Source organism: Schistocerca piceifrons, chromosome 4 (genome assembly GCF_021461385.2).
Source record: "Schistocerca piceifrons isolate TAMUIC-IGC-003096 chromosome 4, iqSchPice1.1, whole genome shotgun sequence".
Classification (NCBI taxonomy): domain Eukaryota; kingdom Metazoa; phylum Arthropoda; class Insecta; order Orthoptera; family Acrididae; genus Schistocerca; species Schistocerca piceifrons.
Genome location: NC_060141.1, coordinates 632,696,497 through 632,715,274, shown reverse-complemented (window position 1 = coordinate 632,715,274; position 18,778 = coordinate 632,696,497). Strand labels below are relative to the sequence as shown.

Sequence of the window (18,778 nt, the reverse complement as noted above, 5' to 3'; positions counted from 1 at the left end):
TTAATTAAAGAACATTTATATTGCTATTTCATGCCAACCAGTGAACAATGTAACGAGAAGTTGAAGTATTGTGGAGCAAAGAAAGTCGCTTTCACCATCAATTTTATTTAATAATCAGTCATGATATTTCGCAGAAGTTAAAGATTTTTCACAGTTGCATTTTCAGTTATATACACAGTTAGATAACCTGCATCAGACTGTATAAAAATTATCGTAGAAAGAAAAAAATATTTATCACTTACGATTAAATTTAAGAAATAGTGTCAATTGATAATACAATAATGTCTACTTGTCATGTTATTTGTTAAAATTTTGTTTTTGAAAAAAAATAATTGTGGCGGCTGAGCTTTAAATTCTGTAAATATGGATTTATTTTCTCTGTAAAATTATGTGTTCCACGCAAACATGTGTTTTGTATAGCTAAACAGAGTACAAACTCTGGAGGTCAAATAAAAAAAATTAGTAATGTAATGCAGAATTTAGCTTTCGTGAAGTTCTTATATCAAGTGAACAAATTTTTTGTGGTCACTTGACATCGTTATTTAGCTCAAGAGGAGATCTAGAATTTTGTGTTGTAGTGTTCTTTTGAAAACCAATTTATGTGGCAGGATCGCTATGTTAATATCAATACTGGATTAGTAATTTTGGCAATATGGATTGCCATCCTCAGATCTATAAAAAGTGAATATGTCGAGATTACGGCCTCTCCTGCTGGAGGTTCGAGTCCTCCCTTGGGCATGGGTGTGTGTGTTGTTCTTAGGTTTAGTTAGTTTAAATAGTGTGTAAGTCTAGGGACCTATGACCTCAGCAGTTTGGTTCCTTAGGAATTCACACACAAATTTGAACATTTTGTCGAGTTTACAGGGTTACACTCAAAAAATTAAAAATGTAGTAGGGCATTGCAATGGTTCTATGACAAAAATTACGCAGACAGTGGTAGTTACATCATACAAGGTGTGATTCAGAAGTTTCAAGACTGATTCATTTCTGAGTAGGGGAGCGCGCGCGGACCGGTTCCGCCGGGTGGGGGAAGTAACGGGGGTCTCAGGGAACGAAATGACACTGTGGCAGTTACCTCCAGAGCCCTAGAGAGTGCGTATCGCTTGTAGCGTGAGTGCGTGTCATTGAGCTCGGTCGAAAAGTGGGAGAGTCGGAAATGGAGCAGCACTTGGAGCAGCATTATGCGATTAAGTTTTGCGTGCGTCTGAACAAACCGACCACGGAGATTATTGGTATGATTCAAGAGGCCTTTAAGGAAGAAGCCATGTCCGATGCAAAGATGGCCGCAGCAATGTTGAAGACGACGACCGCTCTGGGAGGCCATCATCAAGCCGAACGGATCAAAATGTGGAGAGAGTGAGGGAACTTTTAAACAATGACCGTCGTCTTAGTGTGAGTGCTCTGCCGCTTGAGGGATCGAGTTCGCCGCGTCCGCCTGGCGATCAAGGGCGATTGGATTGTCCACCACGACAACGTGCCCGCTCACACGTTGGACACCGCCGCCGAAGTTTTGACAACGTGCCAACACTGCCGCAGCCACCCTACAGCTCCTTCTTGGCTCCAAGTGACTTTTTCCTCTTCCCCTGAATCAAGACAGGCCTAAAAGGGAAGCGATTCGATTCCATCGACGACATCCAGCAGGCTTCAACTAGCGCCCTTGACGGCATAATGCCCGAGGCTACGAACAGTGGAAGACGCGCTGGCAGCGCTATGTTGATGCTGAAGGATCATATTTTGAAGAATTTTAGTCCACTGTACTTAAATGTTCAATAAATTTCTAGTTCTGAGTTAAGTATTGAAACTTTTGTATCACAACCTGTACAATCCTTACACCACTCTGTCATATGAGAAATATGCAATATGGTGTAAAATAACAATTCTCATAAAATTATGCTCATATGGGCGGATACAATCCAAAGTCAACATATAATAATGAATATCTGTAACAGGCAAAATTTTTTAAGTGAAAGCATGCCGTAAACAAGTTGAGGCGCTAGAATGACATGCCAGGTATTCCGTCTTAAAGTATGCACAACATTGAGTGTGCATGGCGCCAACAAGACAGGTACATGACACATCATGCCGCTTTGCGGTCTAAAGCTGTGTTGACTGCGACAGAGCAACTGACTACTGGATTTGGAGTATAATGCAAGCTATAGTCGAGATGGCATAAGAAGATCCCTGACAGCTCACAGCGCTGTTGCCAGCTTTCAACTGTGAAGTGCTAACGGCTGCAGGCGAAAACATTAGCCGCCTACAGAGCTGTGACAACACTGAAGCGTTGCCATAGAGATGTTTACAAAATCGCGTTACACTATTGGTTGAGGTCAGCCCGAAGAGCTCCCGCACCCAGTCCGCTGCAACTGTCAGGGTTTGTTACTGAGAGGTACCACGAGATGGCTCTCTGCACTGGCTGACATCAATTACAAACAACTACTGTAACACCGTCACATTTCTGTCTAACATTGGAATTGACAGAAGAAATGTAACATGAAATTAGCATAGTGCATACTGTAACCTGCAACCTCGACATATTTTCTTTTTATAGAACTGAGGAAGGCAACAGATATGGCGAAACTACTACTACAGTAATTGTGTCAACATAGATATCTTGGCTAACAAATTGGTTTTTCAAAAGAAGGCTACAATATATTTAAAAAAAAAAATTATTTCTCTGGTCTACGAGAAACCTACTATTTAATTTAATTTGTGTGGAACCAAGTCCTGTTTACTGAAATATCGGAAACACGGAATGGCGTTAATAAGCGTCAAAAGCATCTCCTTATCTACGTACCGAGGAACTCAAACAAAGGAACAACGATAGAACGTTCATTTGAATTTGGGAGGCACGTTCATTATGTACTTAATCGCGGCTACGGAGTCCCAGATAATTTGAAAGTAATGACATCGGGAGACGGTCGCGCGGTGAGTGGTCACGAGGATTAGCGTGAAGGCGCGCCTTCGGGCAGCAGTGGTGACCGCCGTGGGACGAGGTTCAGTCGGCGTTCGCAGCGGCGCTGCCCCTTCTCTGGCCAGCCCGCCTAGCGGCGTCGGTCCTGGAGCGCAGGCGCTGCTGGTAGCCGGCGCCCATGTGCTTCACGATCCAGTTCTTGTAGTACGACACGTTCGTGTACACGCCGGGCATGTTGCGCTGCCCACAGCCGTAGCCGTACGACACAATGCCTGCAACAAAAAGAAGAAGAAACTTCTGCTGGAGAGTGTAAAGAAAAATGACACCTACATGCTAGCTTTCTCACATCGAAGGAAAAAAGTATTTAATTAATTTTTGTACTTGCGGACACAAGACTGTGGCCATGCTACACATTGAAATCCCAGTGCCATAGTACCGCAGCACGTCACTAGTCCAGCCAAAACAAAATGGCAAAGCCCATTCATAAAGTGGATTATCGTGCGGTATAGTATTGTATTATATGGAACTGGGGACCTATAAACGACGGAGAGGCTTCGTCCCCGCCGTAGCCCGCAGTGGTACACAACAAGCTACAGCAGTCCACTCACCCCACCGCCGCCCCACACCGAACCCAGGATTATTGTGCAGTTCGGCACCCAGTGGACCCCTCCAGGAACGTCTCACACCAGACGAGTGTAACCCCAAATGTTTGCGTGGTAGAGGTAATTATGGTATACGCGTACGTGGAGACAGTGTTTGCGCAGAAATCGCCGACATACTGTAACTGAATTTAGAATTATATGTTAATACCTTCAGCTGCTAATGGGCGATGAATGTATCAACGGGGACAGGTGAAAATTTGTGCCCCAAACGGGACTCGAACCCGGGATCTCCTGCTTACATGGCAAACGCTCTATCCATCTGAGTCACCGAGCGCACAGAGGATAGTGCGACTGCAGAGACTATCTCGTGCACGCCTCCCTCGAGACCCACATTCTCACCTCATACGTCCACGCACTACATTCGTAGTGTCCCTACCCAATACACTCATTACTTGTGGAAGACATTCTTAACAAGTACCGTAAGAGTTCCAGTAATACGTGTGCATCCGCACAGAAGAAGAAGGTCATGGTCGGTATTGCCAGAACTATATACTTATATGGATATGGTGTCTGTTCTTTCTGACATGTCCGAAAGAACAGACACCATTGATGACCTGCAGCCATCTAGAACGAAATTAGAATTATATATTAATACCATCCATATAAGTATATAGTTGTGGCAATACCGACCATGACCTTCTTCTGTACAAATGCACACATATTACCGGAACTCTTACGGGACTTGGTAAGATTGTCTTCCACAAGTAATGAGTGTACTGGGTAGGGACCCTACCAATGTAGTGCGTGGATATATAAGGTGAGAATGTGGGTCTCGCGGGAGGCGTCCACGAGATAGTCCCTGTCACACTATCCACTGTGCCCCCGGTGGCTCAGATGGATGCCGGCACGGTAGCTCAGCGTGTTCGGTCAGAGGGTTAGCTGCCCTCTGTAATAAAAAAAAACTGAGTTAATGGATCAACGACGAACTGAAATGGGTGTCTTGCGACGTCCGCCACGAGAAGATGCAACGAACAAAATGAGAGAGAGAAAAAAAAAAAGATGGATAGAGCGTCTGCCATGTAAGCAGGAGATCCCGCGTTCGAGTCCCGTTCGGGGCACACATTTTCAATTGTCCCCGTTGATATATATCAACGCCCGTTAGCAGCTGAGGGTATTAATATATAATTCTAATTTCGTTCTAGACGGCTGTAGGTCATCAATGGTGTTTGTTCTTTCGGACATGTCCGAAAGGACACCATATCCATGTAAGTATACTGTAACTGAGGCGCAATAAGGGGAACCAGCCCGCATTCGCCGAGGCAGATGGAAAACCGCCTGAAATCGTGCGGTATATTCCGTTCGTCATAAGAATAAACCTGATGCAAACAAATACAAACGCGATGATTGGTCAGCAGCCGTAGCTCTCGTACACTGGTGTTGTTCCTTTCTTGGAAGTAGGTCCAGCTTATGTATTCTATACCTTATTACTATGTCATTGTGAATGAAACTTTAAGACATTCTGATTTATTAACAGCTATCAACGTTTTTCTTAATCATACCTTAGCTACGTAATTTTTACTTAAGAAATCGTGTACAGTCACAGACTCTGTAAATGCTACTCGTGCTCCAATTGCCTCGCTGTTCAGATGTACCGCAAAAACGGATGACACAGTTTCCTGCTTCGTAGTGAAACACGCCCGCGGAACACCGTTACTGGCTAGAAACAAGCTTTCCTTGATGTTTTAGACAAGATTACAGAGAAAAATAAGCTTTGACGATTTTCAAGGAACAGTATACACAAATACAATTCACAGCAAACACATTATTTCCGCGACGTAAGTGGTACCGTCGTAGATTAATAAACGGTGGACTTGCAGGTCGTGGCTCCGAAACCCGTTGAATCCTGCAATCTCTTTTTTCTCGGTTTGAATACTTAAATCATTTAAATATGAAATCTATCAATTTTACGGTAATTAGCTCATATTTAACCATCATGTTTTCAAGAAAAATGCGGGTCTTCTAGTTTCTAAATATATATCACACGTTAAATTCTGGTTTCCATTGCCAATACATATTCTTAATTTCGATATTTTATAAAAGATTGTTAAAGACTGTAAAGTTAAGAAAACATTACACAATTAAATTTTTTGGAGAATATGACCATTGTTTTGTAGGACACATGTGGTCTCACACGAGCCACTGTGATAAGCGTCATAGAAACATGCAAAACAATATTTTTCACGGCGTCGAGCGCACTGTTCGAATGCTGCATTTGTACAGTTGTCACTTTAATACTGCAATCTGAACCCAATAGAATTGATCTGGAGCCAAGTTAAGAGATCTGTTGCGAAAAATAACAAGACTATTAAGCTGCCAAACGTACTGGAACTGATGCACGAAGTTTTGTGAGACGTCACTACCGAACGATGGCGGAATGCAGAACAGCACGTCATAAAAGAGGAGGTGGAAATGTGGACTTTTTGGTGGCTTGTGATTCTAATGCTGATCGCCCAGTTATCAACATAGCAATAGTGTTATGTATTCATCGGAGTCCGATATGGAAGGAGTTCCGAGATTACCAGGCAACTGCTGTAATACCTCCACTGCCTTCAGTATTTAACTACATGGCAAAATTCCAGCAGTGCGATTTTATGCAACACATAGCTAATGCTGGAAAGTTATCCTTGTTAATGTCAGAAATTTTCATTCTTTTTTAAATTACAATGCTATGTTTGTTAAGATCGAGAGCATGTTATGTTTTCCGTATGGTCACCTAAGAAGTGTATCACCTGAGTTTTACCATATATTATTCCCTTGTGTCTAAAAATTAAGTACCATTCAAAGCTATATTGCTCTCTGCTCATCCCTTTTTACATATTTACTGCAACGTTCACATCATTACAGATTAGTTGGATCACATGCCTCGCCGGTGCTGTCAAAGTTGAATGCACCGGTAAAGCTGTTACCGCGTATTATCTCTGAGTCAATATACGCGTAACGTAGAGCATATAATAAAACGTATCCTTATTACCGTACTAGACTGTACTCGAGACAGCTTGCTTCCGCTCCATGTGAAACGAAATCCAATGAGGTTCCAGCAAACGCGGAAGCGTTCATAGTGTGGTGTTTACACGAGTTATTCTTATGATGAACGGGTATAGCTCGTTTTGTGCATTAGAAGGGGAACAACACAGAAAAATCTGGGTTTGTGGAAGTGCACCATAATATGACACAGTGCTTAGGTGGCACAAAGGCTGACACTGTGGTAAAACAAGTCTGAAGGACGAAGTGGCACGCAATGTCTCTCTAAAGAGCGGAGAAGCAAAATAAAATCGGAGGCCTCTAGCTCGATCAGCAGTCTATCACAACCGAGGCGCTTGTGGAAAAAGTGAAAGTAGTCATGGATTAGTTATCAACATCTTGAACGACATCGTGAAAATGGGAAAGATAGCTGGAACACTAAAGGGGGAAAATATTACTTGCTCCTTTTTTTTTTTTTTTTTTTTTTGAATCATCAGTCTTGTCTACTGACTAGTTCGATATGACCCGCAACGAATTCCTCTACTGCGATAACCTTTCCATCTCAAAGTAGCACTTTGCAACGTACGTCCTCAATTATTTCAATTATTTGCTTGGTATATCTCAATCTCTGTCTTCCTCCACAGTTTTTGCACTCTGCAGCTCCCTCTAATACCAAGGAAGCTATTCTTTGATGTCTTAACACATGTTCTACGGTCCTGTCCCTTCTTCTTGTCACTGTTTTCCATCAATTCCTTTCCTCGCAGATTGTCCAGAGAACCTCCTGAATCCTTACCTTATCAGCCCAAGTAATTTTCAACATTCTTCTGTAGCACCACATATCAAATGCTTCGGTTCTCTTCTGTTCCAGTTTTTCAACAGTCCAAGTCTCACTGTCATACAAAGCTCCAAACGTACAATCGTAGAAATTCTTACTCAAATTAAGATCTATGTTTCATATTAGCAGATTTTGGCCAGGTATGCCCTTTTTGCTAGTTTTAATCTGCTTTCTGCTTTCTCCTTGCTCCGTCCATCATGGATCATTTTGCTGCCTAGGTAGAAGAATTCCTTAAATTCATCTCTTCTGTGATCACCAGTTCTTCTCTTAAGTTTCTCGCTGTTCTCATTTCTGCTATTCCTCATTACTTTAGTCTTTCTTCGATTTTCTCTCAATCCGTTTTCTGCATTCATCTGACTGTTCATTTCATTCAACAGATCCTGTAATTTATCTACACTTTCACCAAAGATAGCAGTGTCACGAGAAAATCCTTTCACTTTGAATTTTCATCACACTCTTGAACCTTTCTTTTATTTCCTTCATTGCTTCTTCGATGTATAGATTGAACAGTGGGGGCAAAAGACCACAACTTTGTCTTACACTCTTTTTAACCCGAGAACTTCATTCTTAGTCGTCCACTCCCATGTCTCCCGGCATTTTGCAAGTATACTTACTTCTTTTGTCATTCGCTGTTACTAGCTGAAATTTATTGCAGAACTCAATTAGTTTTTCTCCTATTCCTACTACGGAGCCCAGATTCTCCCGTAACTCTTTCTTCTATTCCTTCCCCTACAACCGTATTCCATTCCTCCGTGACGGACTTTTAGACTTTCATCTCCCTTTATGTACTGAAATTCACGTTGTAAGTAGGCTGTTTAGATTTTTATGTTGGTAACGCCGCGTAGCGCTCTGTATGAAAATCACTGACTGTGCTGTGTGCGGTATGTGGCTGGTTTGCATTGTTAGAATATTTGCTATTGTAGTGTTGGGCAGTTAGATGTGAACAGCGCGTAGCGTTGCGCAGTTGGAGGTGAGCCGCCAGCAGTGGTGGATGTGGGGAGAGAGGTGTCAGAATTTTGAGAGCGGACGGTCTGGACGTGTGTCCATCAGAAAGAGTAAATCTGTAATACCGTATATCATGAACTGATATATATATATATATATATATATATATATATATATATATATATATATATATATGATGACTTTTGAACATTATTAAAGTAAATACATTGTTTGTTCTCTATCAAAATCTTTCATTTGCTAACTATGCCTATCATTAGTTAGTGCCTTCAGTAGTTAGAATCTTTTATTCAGCTGGCAGTATTGGCGCACACTGTATTGCAGTAGTTCGAGTAACGAAGATTTTTGTGAGTTAAGTGATTCATGAAAGGTATAGGTTATTGTTAGTCTGGGCCATTCTTTTGTATGGATTATTGAAAGTCAGATGGCGTTGCGCCAAAAAAATATTGTGTTTCAATTTAGTGATGATCAGAATAAATAAAGAGAGAAATACCTGAGTACGTTCAGTTTTGTTCAGCTGTTTGAAAATCAAATAACGTAGAGGTTTTCCAGCATTGTCATTTATAAAATTTTTCTAAGGGGATGTTTCAACGTTGAACATCCTAACATACATTCTTTTTCTCTTCGTATTCTGCTTGCGACGCTGGCATGTATACCAGAACGACTATTGTCGGTTTTCATTTGCATTGTAAATGAAACGTAAAATCAAATGCGTTGGTTCTTAAACTCAACAATAGGCGCACATACTATTTGTTGAATACAGCGCCATCTATCACGAGTGGGAAACAATGTTTTGAGTGAACCGTACGTACATTTTGGTGTAGAATACGTGGTTCCCATTTAAAAATACGAAGTTGACCCTACGCATGGGCGGTGGTAATGAGGTGGCCATATATATAGAACAGACAGATATTCCACTTTTCACGTAGAACATTTTTTTCGGTACGATGCGTCATTTTTGAGGTATTTAGTTGTCTGAAATTGGAACAAACACCCTGTGTATACTGGGTGTCCCACCTAAGAATCTCGGGATTTGTTATATATTTGCAATTTTGGTTTTACAGTATGCAGCTGAAGCCAGCCCAAACAAATACTGCTCATCACGTTTTTCATTCGACGCTCAGAGTCGACGAATAACGTCAGTTTGTTTCCCGTTAATAAGCAAAGTGATATTTAAAGCAGAGTTTTAAGTGCCCATACGATAGAGCTGTTTCGTATTAGTTTAGTGCGATTTTTGTTTTATCGATATGTGTTAATAAAGGAACGAGTGAGCAGCGCTGCTACAAGTCACTAGCAGACAGTGCGGGCTAGGGCAGCACTGTCGCTATGGGTTATTCTTTCGTGTTCTACTGCCCCTGTTGGTACATGGCAATAAAAGGAATATCACACTGAACTAATTTGTGACCTGTCTATCTAATGAGCTCGTAAAACAGCCCTTCAAAAATATTTTTGTTTGTAACGGGAAACAAACCGACGGTTTCCTTTGACTATGGATGTTGGATGAAAAATGGTAATCAATTTTTGTCTTGGGTGACTCCAGCTCCATGTTACAAAAACGAAGTTGCAGGTGAAACTTCCTGGCAAATTAAAACTGTGTGCCAGGCTGAGACTCGAACTCACACTCGAAATGTCACACAGTTTTTATCTGCCACGAAGCAGAGTGAAAATTTCATTCTGAAATTGCAGATATTTACCGAAACATCAGAGAAAAATGCGTCTAACGCCTCTTGACGGAGACATCATACACATACATATGTGTGTGTGTGTGTGTGTGTGTGTGTGTGTGTGTGTGTGTGTGCGTGGACAGCAGTTTTAGATTCAGATACGTTTTGAATTGTATAAATTTTTTGTAAATGTGCTGTGAATTTGAAAGCGACTGTATGAACGAAAATCTGTTACACATACTGTACTTAAACGTATGCAGCCACTGCTGGAAACCATAAGAAATTCTCTTTCCTTTCTTAGTTTTGTGAAAACTGTAGCTGCATTGCAGCATATTATATCACCCTGTAGTACACTCCTGGAAATTGAAATAAGAACACCGTGAATTCATTGTCCCAGGAAGGGGAAACTTTATTGACACATTCCTGGGGTCAGATACATCACATGATCACACTGACAGAACCACAGGCACATAGACACAGGCAACAGAGCATGCACAATGTCGGCACTAGTACAGTGTATATCCACCTTTCGCGGCAATGCAGGCTGCTATTCTCCCATGGAGACGATCGTAGAGATGCTGGATGTAGTCCTGTGGAACGGCTTGCCATGCCATTTCCACCTGGCGCCTCAGTTGGACCAGCGTTCGTGCTGGACGTGCAGACCGCGTGAGACGACGCTTCATCCAGTCCCAAACATGCTCAATGGGGGACAGATCCGGAGATCTTGCTGGCCAGGGTAGTTGACTTACATCTTCTAGAACACGTTGGGTAGCACGGGATACATGCGGATGTGCATTGTCCTGTTGTAACAGCAAGTTCCCTTGCCGGTCTAGGAATGGTAGAACAATGGGTTCGATGACGGTTTGGATGTACCGTGCACTATTCAGTGACCCCTCGACGATCACCAGTGGTGTACGGCCAGTGTAGGAGATCGCTCCCCACACCATGATACCGGGTGTTGGCCCTGTGTGCCTCGGTCGTATGCAGTCCTGATTGTGGCGCTCACCTGCACGGCGCCAAACACGCATACGACCATCATTGGCACCAAGGCAGAAGCGACTCTCATCGCTGAAGACGACACGTCTCCATTCGTCCCTCCATTCACGCCTGTCGCGACACCACTGGAGGCGGGCTGCACGATGTTGGGGCGTGAGCGGAAGACGGCCTAACGGTGTGCGGGACCGTAGCCCAGCTTCATGGAGACGGTTGCGAATGGTCCTCGCCGATACCCCAGGAGCAACAGTGTCCCTAATTTGCCGGGAAGTGGCGGTGCGGTCCCCTACGGCACTGCGTAGGATCCTACGGTCTTGGCGTGCATCCGTGCGTCGCTGCGGTCCGGTCCCAGGTCGACGGGCACGTGCACCTTCCGTCGACCACTGGCGACAACATCGATGTACTGTGGAGACCTCACGCCCCACGTGTTGAGCAATTCGGCGGTACGTCCACCCGGCCTTCCACATGCCCACTATACGCCCTCGCTCAAAGTCCGTCAACTGCACATACGGTTCACGTCCACGCTGTCGCGGCATGCTACCAGTGTTAAAGACTGAGATGGAGCTCCGTATGCCACGGCAAACTGGCTGACACTGACGGCGGCGGTGCACAAATGCTGCGCAGCTAGCGCCATTCGACGGCCAAAACCGCGGTTCCTGGTGTGTCCGCTGTGCCGTGCGTGTGATCATTGCTTGTACAGCCCTCTCGCAGTGTCCGGAGCAAGTATGGTGGGTCTGACACACCGGTGTCAATGTGTTCTTTTTTCCATTTCCAGGAGTGTATAAATCTGTATGCTTAACAGGAACAGCGGTCACCTGTCTTCAAAATGTAACTAATGTCTAAGCATCTGAAGGTGACACCCCATGACTCGTAATAAGTTGTGCATTGAAATGAAAATTACGGACGCGGTTTACCTGGAAAAGTACACGACATTCTTCGCTGGCGAGAGGACTGTATTAGAGCTCCTGTAATGAGAAAGGTAATGCAAAGATCTCTGTTGACCTGGAGCGGAGTAGTGTGTATCCTATCAACGCTGAACTATTTTTAACTAGAGATGAGAATTTAAATCACTATGCATAGCTTATCGGCAGTTGTTGGGGCCTGTGGCGCTATCTACTCAACGAGACAAGTGGAACATCTCTCTTAAGTCAGAAGATGGTGACAGGAATAGTTCACTGAAGCTGGTGTCTTTGTAATGAAATGAAGCAGATTGTCCACCAACAAGATGGTATTTGTTAGGTGAGATCAATTAAGGGGAACAAACTTTGTGGTATTATTGGTGGAGCCGGCCGCGGTGGCCGAGCGGTTCTAGGCGCTAGAGTGTGGAACCGCGCGAGCGCTACGGTCGCAGGTTAGAATCCTGCCTCGGGCATGGATGTGTGTGATGTCCTTAGGTTAGTTAGGTTTAAGCAGTTCTAAGGTCTAGGGTACTCATGACCTCAGAAGTTAAGTCCCATAGTGCTCAGAGCCATTTGAACCATTATTGGTGGCTTGTGTGTTAGTTGTCCCTAATATTGTTTACTGCGACTGTTGAAATGAAAAATAATTCCAGTTGGGGAACCGTGCCTTCCAGACGAGCTAACATGAGTTAAATTGCTTACCTGTAGCGACGTACTGGCGGCCAGACCTGGTCATCATCGCACCACCGCTGTCTCCCTGAAAATTAAGAGAGAGAAATGTCGGTAAATCCACGTTTTGAGCTTTCTTAGATGGTAGACGAATCTTTGACGTGAATGTCGAATACTAGCTGATATCACTATTAGAAAACAAATTAATGAAAAGCAATGCGCTGTGGCTTTTATGTACACGGATCTATTGATTAGTGGAGATGTAGGGCAGAGAAAACAGCGCATGAACACATGAAAGGTAGTACCTCTCCAGCTTGACAGCCACAGAACGATAAACGATACTGTACACATAAAGGTGTTTGACTGAACAAGATGTAATGACATTAAACACATAACATTCGAATTATTAATAAGGCCTTACAGAACTTTAAAGTTATTAATGTGCCCAACAGATCCCTGAAAGTCTGAAACTCGACGTGGGTCTGTCTTTATCTTCGAACGGCAGATGGTTGTGTTGGTCACTGTACACACGGGAGATACTGTCACAGCGAGAACAAGAACTTAAGTATACAACAGCTTATTTTGGTTGTTTGTGGGTCGCCTAAACATGATAAAGTTGTATGTGGCATGTGTGTGTGTGTGTGTGTGTGTGTGTGTGTGTGTGTGTGTGTTCGTGTAAGTCTGTATGTAAAAGGTTCAGAAAGATTTCCTCAACTGGAAAGATCGCTCAGAATATGGACCACACTACGAAGATTGCGACACTTACATTTCCCCAAAAGCAAGCTAAGGTGCGCCAATCAGCACCTGACAGCGCTTGGGAGAGGAGTAGCCCAGAAACACTTTGTCCTCCTCCCTCAACTCCGAACATCGAAGAAAAAAACTCGACATAGAGGGGACAACTCTGTGCTACTGCCAATGTGACGAACCAGAATATCGCTTCTTCCACTCAAGAGGTACAAAAGACACATTAACAAATAATAATAATAATGGCGTGTGACGAGGGCCTCCCGACGGGTAGACCGCTTGCCTGGTGCAAGTATTTCGATCTGACGCCACTTCGGCGACTTGCTCGTCGATGGGGATGAGATGATGATGATTAGGACAACAAAACACCCAGTCCCTGAGCGGAGAAAATCTCCGACCCAGCCGGGAATCGAAGCCGGGCCCTTAGGATAGACAGTCTGTCGCGCTGACCACTCAGCTACCGGGGGCAGACACATTAACAAATAACAGATAGGTATTGGTCTGGAGCAGTGTACTACAGACTGGCCAACCTCTTCGTGCCAAGCAAGGTGGCGAGGTCACTCATTTGATTGGATACACCAAAAATTTTGAGACCAATCAACCGACTGTCTGTCCTACTCAGTGCCACGGCGTCTCGTCCTTTTCTGTCCGCACAGGAAAGGCAAAAACACCGTGCTCGACGATTTTCCGGGGACGGCAGTGGTGTCACGGCAGTCTCTACCCTCAGTCAGCGCAGAGCGCAGGCGACGGCTCTAGCGGACGAAAGAACGGAGCTGTCCATGGCCCCACTTTAGGAAAACTGCTGTACACCGCAGGTATGACAAACGGAACTACAGAATTTGGACAAAAATGTGGAAACACAGCGGGAAATGCAGACGGCAGCCAAGATTGCGCTGTTGTATTTCACCATGAACGGCACCTGTGCAATGTCCTCAATATGTTGCTCATCATAATGTGAACTGTCGTTTTCAACCACGAAATGCATGGGAATCAATCCACAAAGGGAAGGAGTGGTTTCATTGAGGTTCATTATGTGATGTCGTCAGTCATACGACCACACCGCCGCCTGAGAGATCGATCCACCGGATGTGATTCTCTCGATAAACAGAAGAACGGCTGTGCTAGCCAAAGAGTACACAGCCAGTCGCAGTACTTATGCTCGCCGCGAGGCGCTGCCAGGCCACTTCATGTGCAGCAGGAGAGTAGTGCAGTTGTGCCACTCTACAGTTCGTAGCCGCGCTCAGTGGTCAGCCAGCGCCCATGTTAGTCATCATCTGCAGCTCAGTCACTGCTGCTATCAAGTCTCTGTAGCTCCGTTCCAAGTTAGTCTTCAAATTCACCCGATTCGACATTCAAGATTACGAGAGATTAATTCGTCACTGCAAGATTACGTCATTCTACACACGCTTAGTCTAGTCGCGTCCTCTATATTGTCAACCAACTGGTCATGGACTACAGCAATGTTAAGTAATAAATACTTTCTTATTTTGTACTCCTGCTAATTAATTGTGTTTTCCTGTTGTAGCTACCAAGCAGTCTTGGCATAGTAGAACCCACGTTTCCACCTCCTTGGCTACCTCATATTTACCACCTCATGTTGATGGACTCGATTATGGTGGAAGATCGAGAGCCATCACATTATGTCAACCCCTCCCCCCCTCCCCCCTGCCTTAGGCCGCTTCGTGTCGATTCTGAGCAGCGTTGTGTTTGAAATGTTTTCATCGGCCGCTGATAAGAAAACCGCATGATTTCAACGGCGGGGCGTGGCGATTCTAACCTCAGTCAGAGGCGTGAAAGGAAGGGCTGAACTGTGGGTAATAGGGAGTGAGACGACCTTCCGATCGTACGTAGAGTCCACTGTGTCTTTGAGTAGAATTGTGGTGGAATTTGGTGCTAATGTGACATAATTAACCAACCTCTCTATTCACATGAACTTCTGAACTGTGGCCGTTTTTTCGCATATGTCGATACTTGACTGTTTGAAGCGCCACGGTTTCTCTCCGTTACGGAGGAAAGGTGTACGCATCCTTGAGTCAAATTTCAAACTTAAACGTTGCAATGGGTGGGAATTACGGGGCTTGGAAAAAATGGTCCTTCAATTCTGTTGCGCATTGTAGTTTGGATATTGCCGTGTTTGAGGATAATGTTGACAGTTTTGAATTTTTGTTGTGGTTGTCACAAATACGACTTTATTGCAAAACTTGCATGTATGATCTAGCTACAACAGTGCATAGTGGGTGCTAGCTGTCCTAAAATTTTTTCTTCCATTGTGCAATGTTGACAAAAGTATGGATTTTTTGACTGATTTTGGACATATTTAAAACTTCAAGGGATGTATTTAAACTCTTTAATTTACCTACCACTAATGATATAATCAGTAACGCCATTCTGGGAAATCTCTTCACCAAAGTGAATCAGTTAAAATAAGGAGTTATACTGAAATCATAGAACGTTAGACTGCACTCACTGTCATAATTTACGAGACACCCACATAGGACGTGAGTGGAGAAGTGAGAGCGAGGAGGGGGGGGGGGGGCGTCCGCTGCTTTTTACGATTTACATAAACGACCTGGTTGATGGTACTGACAGCGGCATTAGACTGTTTGCCGATGATGCTGCAGTCTACAGGAAAGTAGTATCACACGGAAGTTGTGAAGAAATCAATGAGGATTTGCAGAAATTAAATGCTTGGTGTATAAACTGGCAGTTATCTCTCAATTTTAGTAAGTGTAACCTATTGCGTATAACAGGGCGAAAATCCTCATTAATGTACGAGTACAAAATAAATGGCCAGTCTTTGGAGGCGGTACATCCGTAAATATCTGGGCGGTACTATTCGAAATGATCTCAAATGGAATGATCAGATTACACAAGTAACGGGCAAGGCGAACTCTAGATTGCGGTTTATTAGCAGAATCCTGAAACGATGGAGTCCTTCAACAAAGTAAATTGCTTACAGTACGTTATTTCGTCCAGTCTTAGAGTATTGTTCGTCTGTATGGTACCCTTACCAGTTGGGTCTGATTCAAGAGATTGATAAGATCCCAAGAAGAGCGGCAAGATTCGTGACTGGTACATTTAGCCATAACGAGAGCGTTACAAATCTCATAGAAAGTTTGAAGTGGGACAAACTTACAGATAGACGAGGCGCTAAACGGAAAGGGCTGCTCACTAAATTCCGAAATCAGATCTTCGTCGAAGATGTAAAGCATATATTAATTACCACTAACTTTCAAATCGCGCAATGATCACCATTCAAAGATAAGAGAAATTAGAGGTCGTACTGAGGCGTTCAGACAGTCGTTTTTCCCTCGCGCGATACGGAGTCGAACAGAGGGGGGGGGGGGGGGGAATATGACTTTATCGCGAATTGTGCCCTCCGCCACACACTGCTTGGTGGCTACCGGAGTATATATGTAGATGTAGACGTATAATGGACCAATTGCTTAATTTCTTGATGGATCTCTGAAATGATTCTCTTTTAACAGTTGCGCGTGGTCTTTTCAGGGGCAACAGAAAATTTGTCTTCTTGACACCACTGAGGTAATTGTTGGGGGGCTAGCATACATTCTTCTTCTACGTTACTTTGGGAGCCTCCCTTCACAAGAATCATCAGATCGTCGGCATATCTCACTAAGCCTATAACACCTTCCTTATCCTTTTTCTTTGACTGATCAGTCTTCTGACTGGTGTGATGCGAACCGCAATGAATTCCTCTCCTGTGCCACTCTTCATCTCAGAGTAGCACTTGCAACCGACGTCCTCAATTCTTCGCTGGATGTGTTCCAATCTCTGTCTTCCTCTATAGTTTTTGCCTTCTACAGCTCTCATTCCCTGATGTCTTAATAGATGTCCTATCCTCCTGTCCCTTCTCCATATCAGTGTTTTCAACATATTTCTTTCCTCTCCGATTCTACGCAGAACCTCCTCATTCCTTACCTTATCAGTCCACTTGATCTCAAACATTCGTCTGTAGCACCACATCTCAAATGCTTCGATTCTCTTCTGTTCCGGTTTCCCCATAGTCCATGTTTCACTTCCACACAATACAGTCCCCAAACATAGATTCCAGAAATTTCTTCGTCAAACTAATGCCTGTATTTGATTATAGTAGATTTCTTTTGGCGAGGAGTGCCCTTTTTCCCAATGCTAGTCTGCTTTTGATGTACTCCTTACTCCATCTGTCATTGGTTGTTTTACTGCCTAAGTAGTAGAATTCCTTAACTTCATTTACTTTGTGACCATCAATACTGATGTTAAGTTTCTCGCTGTTCTCATTTCTGCACTTCTCATTACTTTTGTGATCCTTTGATTTACTCTCTGTCCATATAGTATATTAATTAGACTGTTCGTTCCATTCAGCAGATCATGTAATTCTTTTTCACTTTCACTCAAGATAGCAATCATCAGCAAATCGTATCACTGATATTCATTCACCTCGAATTTTAATTCTACTCCTGACCCTTTCTTACATTTCCATCATTGCTTCTTCAACGTACAGATTGAATAGTAAGGGCGAAAGATGACAGCCCTGTCTTACACTCTTTTTAATACGAGCTCTTCGTTCTTGGTCGTCCACTCTTATTATTCCGTCTTGCCGCTTGTACATATTGTATATGACACGTCTCTCCCTGTAGCTTACCCCTATTTTTCTCAAAATTTCGAACATTTTGCACATTTTAAATTGTGGTCGACAAACCTTCGAACCTTTCTTGATATTTCTTTAATTTTGTTTCCGTTATCAACTGCAACGTCAGAAGTCTCTCTGGTACCTTTAGCTTTTCTATAGCCAAACTGATCGTCATCCAACGCATCCTCAGCTTTGTTTTCCATTCTTCTGTATATTATTCAACGTCAGTAACTTAGATGCATGAGCTGTTAAGTTGATCGTGCAATAATTCTCACATTTACAGCTCTTGCAGTCTTCGAAATTGTATGGATGATACTTTTCCGAAAGTCAGACAGTATGTCGTCTGAGTCATACATTCTACACACCAATGTGAATAGTCGCTCTGTTGCCACTTCCCCCACCGATTTTAGAAATTATGATGGAATGTTATCTATCGCCTCTGCCTTAGTTGATCCTAAGTCCTCCAAAGCCCTCTTAAATTCAGATTCTAACACTGGATCCCCTATCTCATCTAAATCGACTCCTGTTTTTCTTCTATCACATTACACAAATACCCCCCCTCGCCACGCCTTCTTAGCGGACTTCAATTTACTCTTACCATTTCTGCTCACTCCTTTGCATTTAACAGTGGAATTCCCATTGTACTCCTTATGTTACCACCCCTGCTTTTAATTTCACAGAAGCTTGTTTTGACATTCCTATGTGCTGAGTAAGTCCTTCTGACAATAATTTCCCTCGTGATGACTGGGTGTTGTGTGATGTCCTTAGGGTAATTAGGTTTAAGTAATTCTAAGTTCTTGGGGACTGATGACCATAGATGTTGAGTCCCATAGTGCTCAGAGCCATT

General features: G+C 43.5%; 1 protein-coding gene across 1 annotated transcript in view; it reads right to left on the bottom strand.

Annotated features, from left to right (window-relative positions):
- Positions 1-254: 254 nt before the first annotated feature.
- The window catches only part of LOC124795259 (transmembrane protease serine 13-like), a 161,604-nt gene continuing 143,080 nt past the window's right edge, over positions 255-18,778 (bottom strand). The window contains exons 5-6 of the mRNA XM_047259203.1: positions 12,591-12,645; positions 255-3,183 (exon numbers count right to left, since the gene is read on the bottom strand). Of these exons, the coding sequence (XP_047115159.1) occupies positions 2,996-3,183; positions 12,591-12,645 (243 nt within the window). The 3' untranslated portion in view covers positions 255-2,995. The remainder of the gene's footprint in view (positions 3,184-12,590; positions 12,646-18,778) is intronic.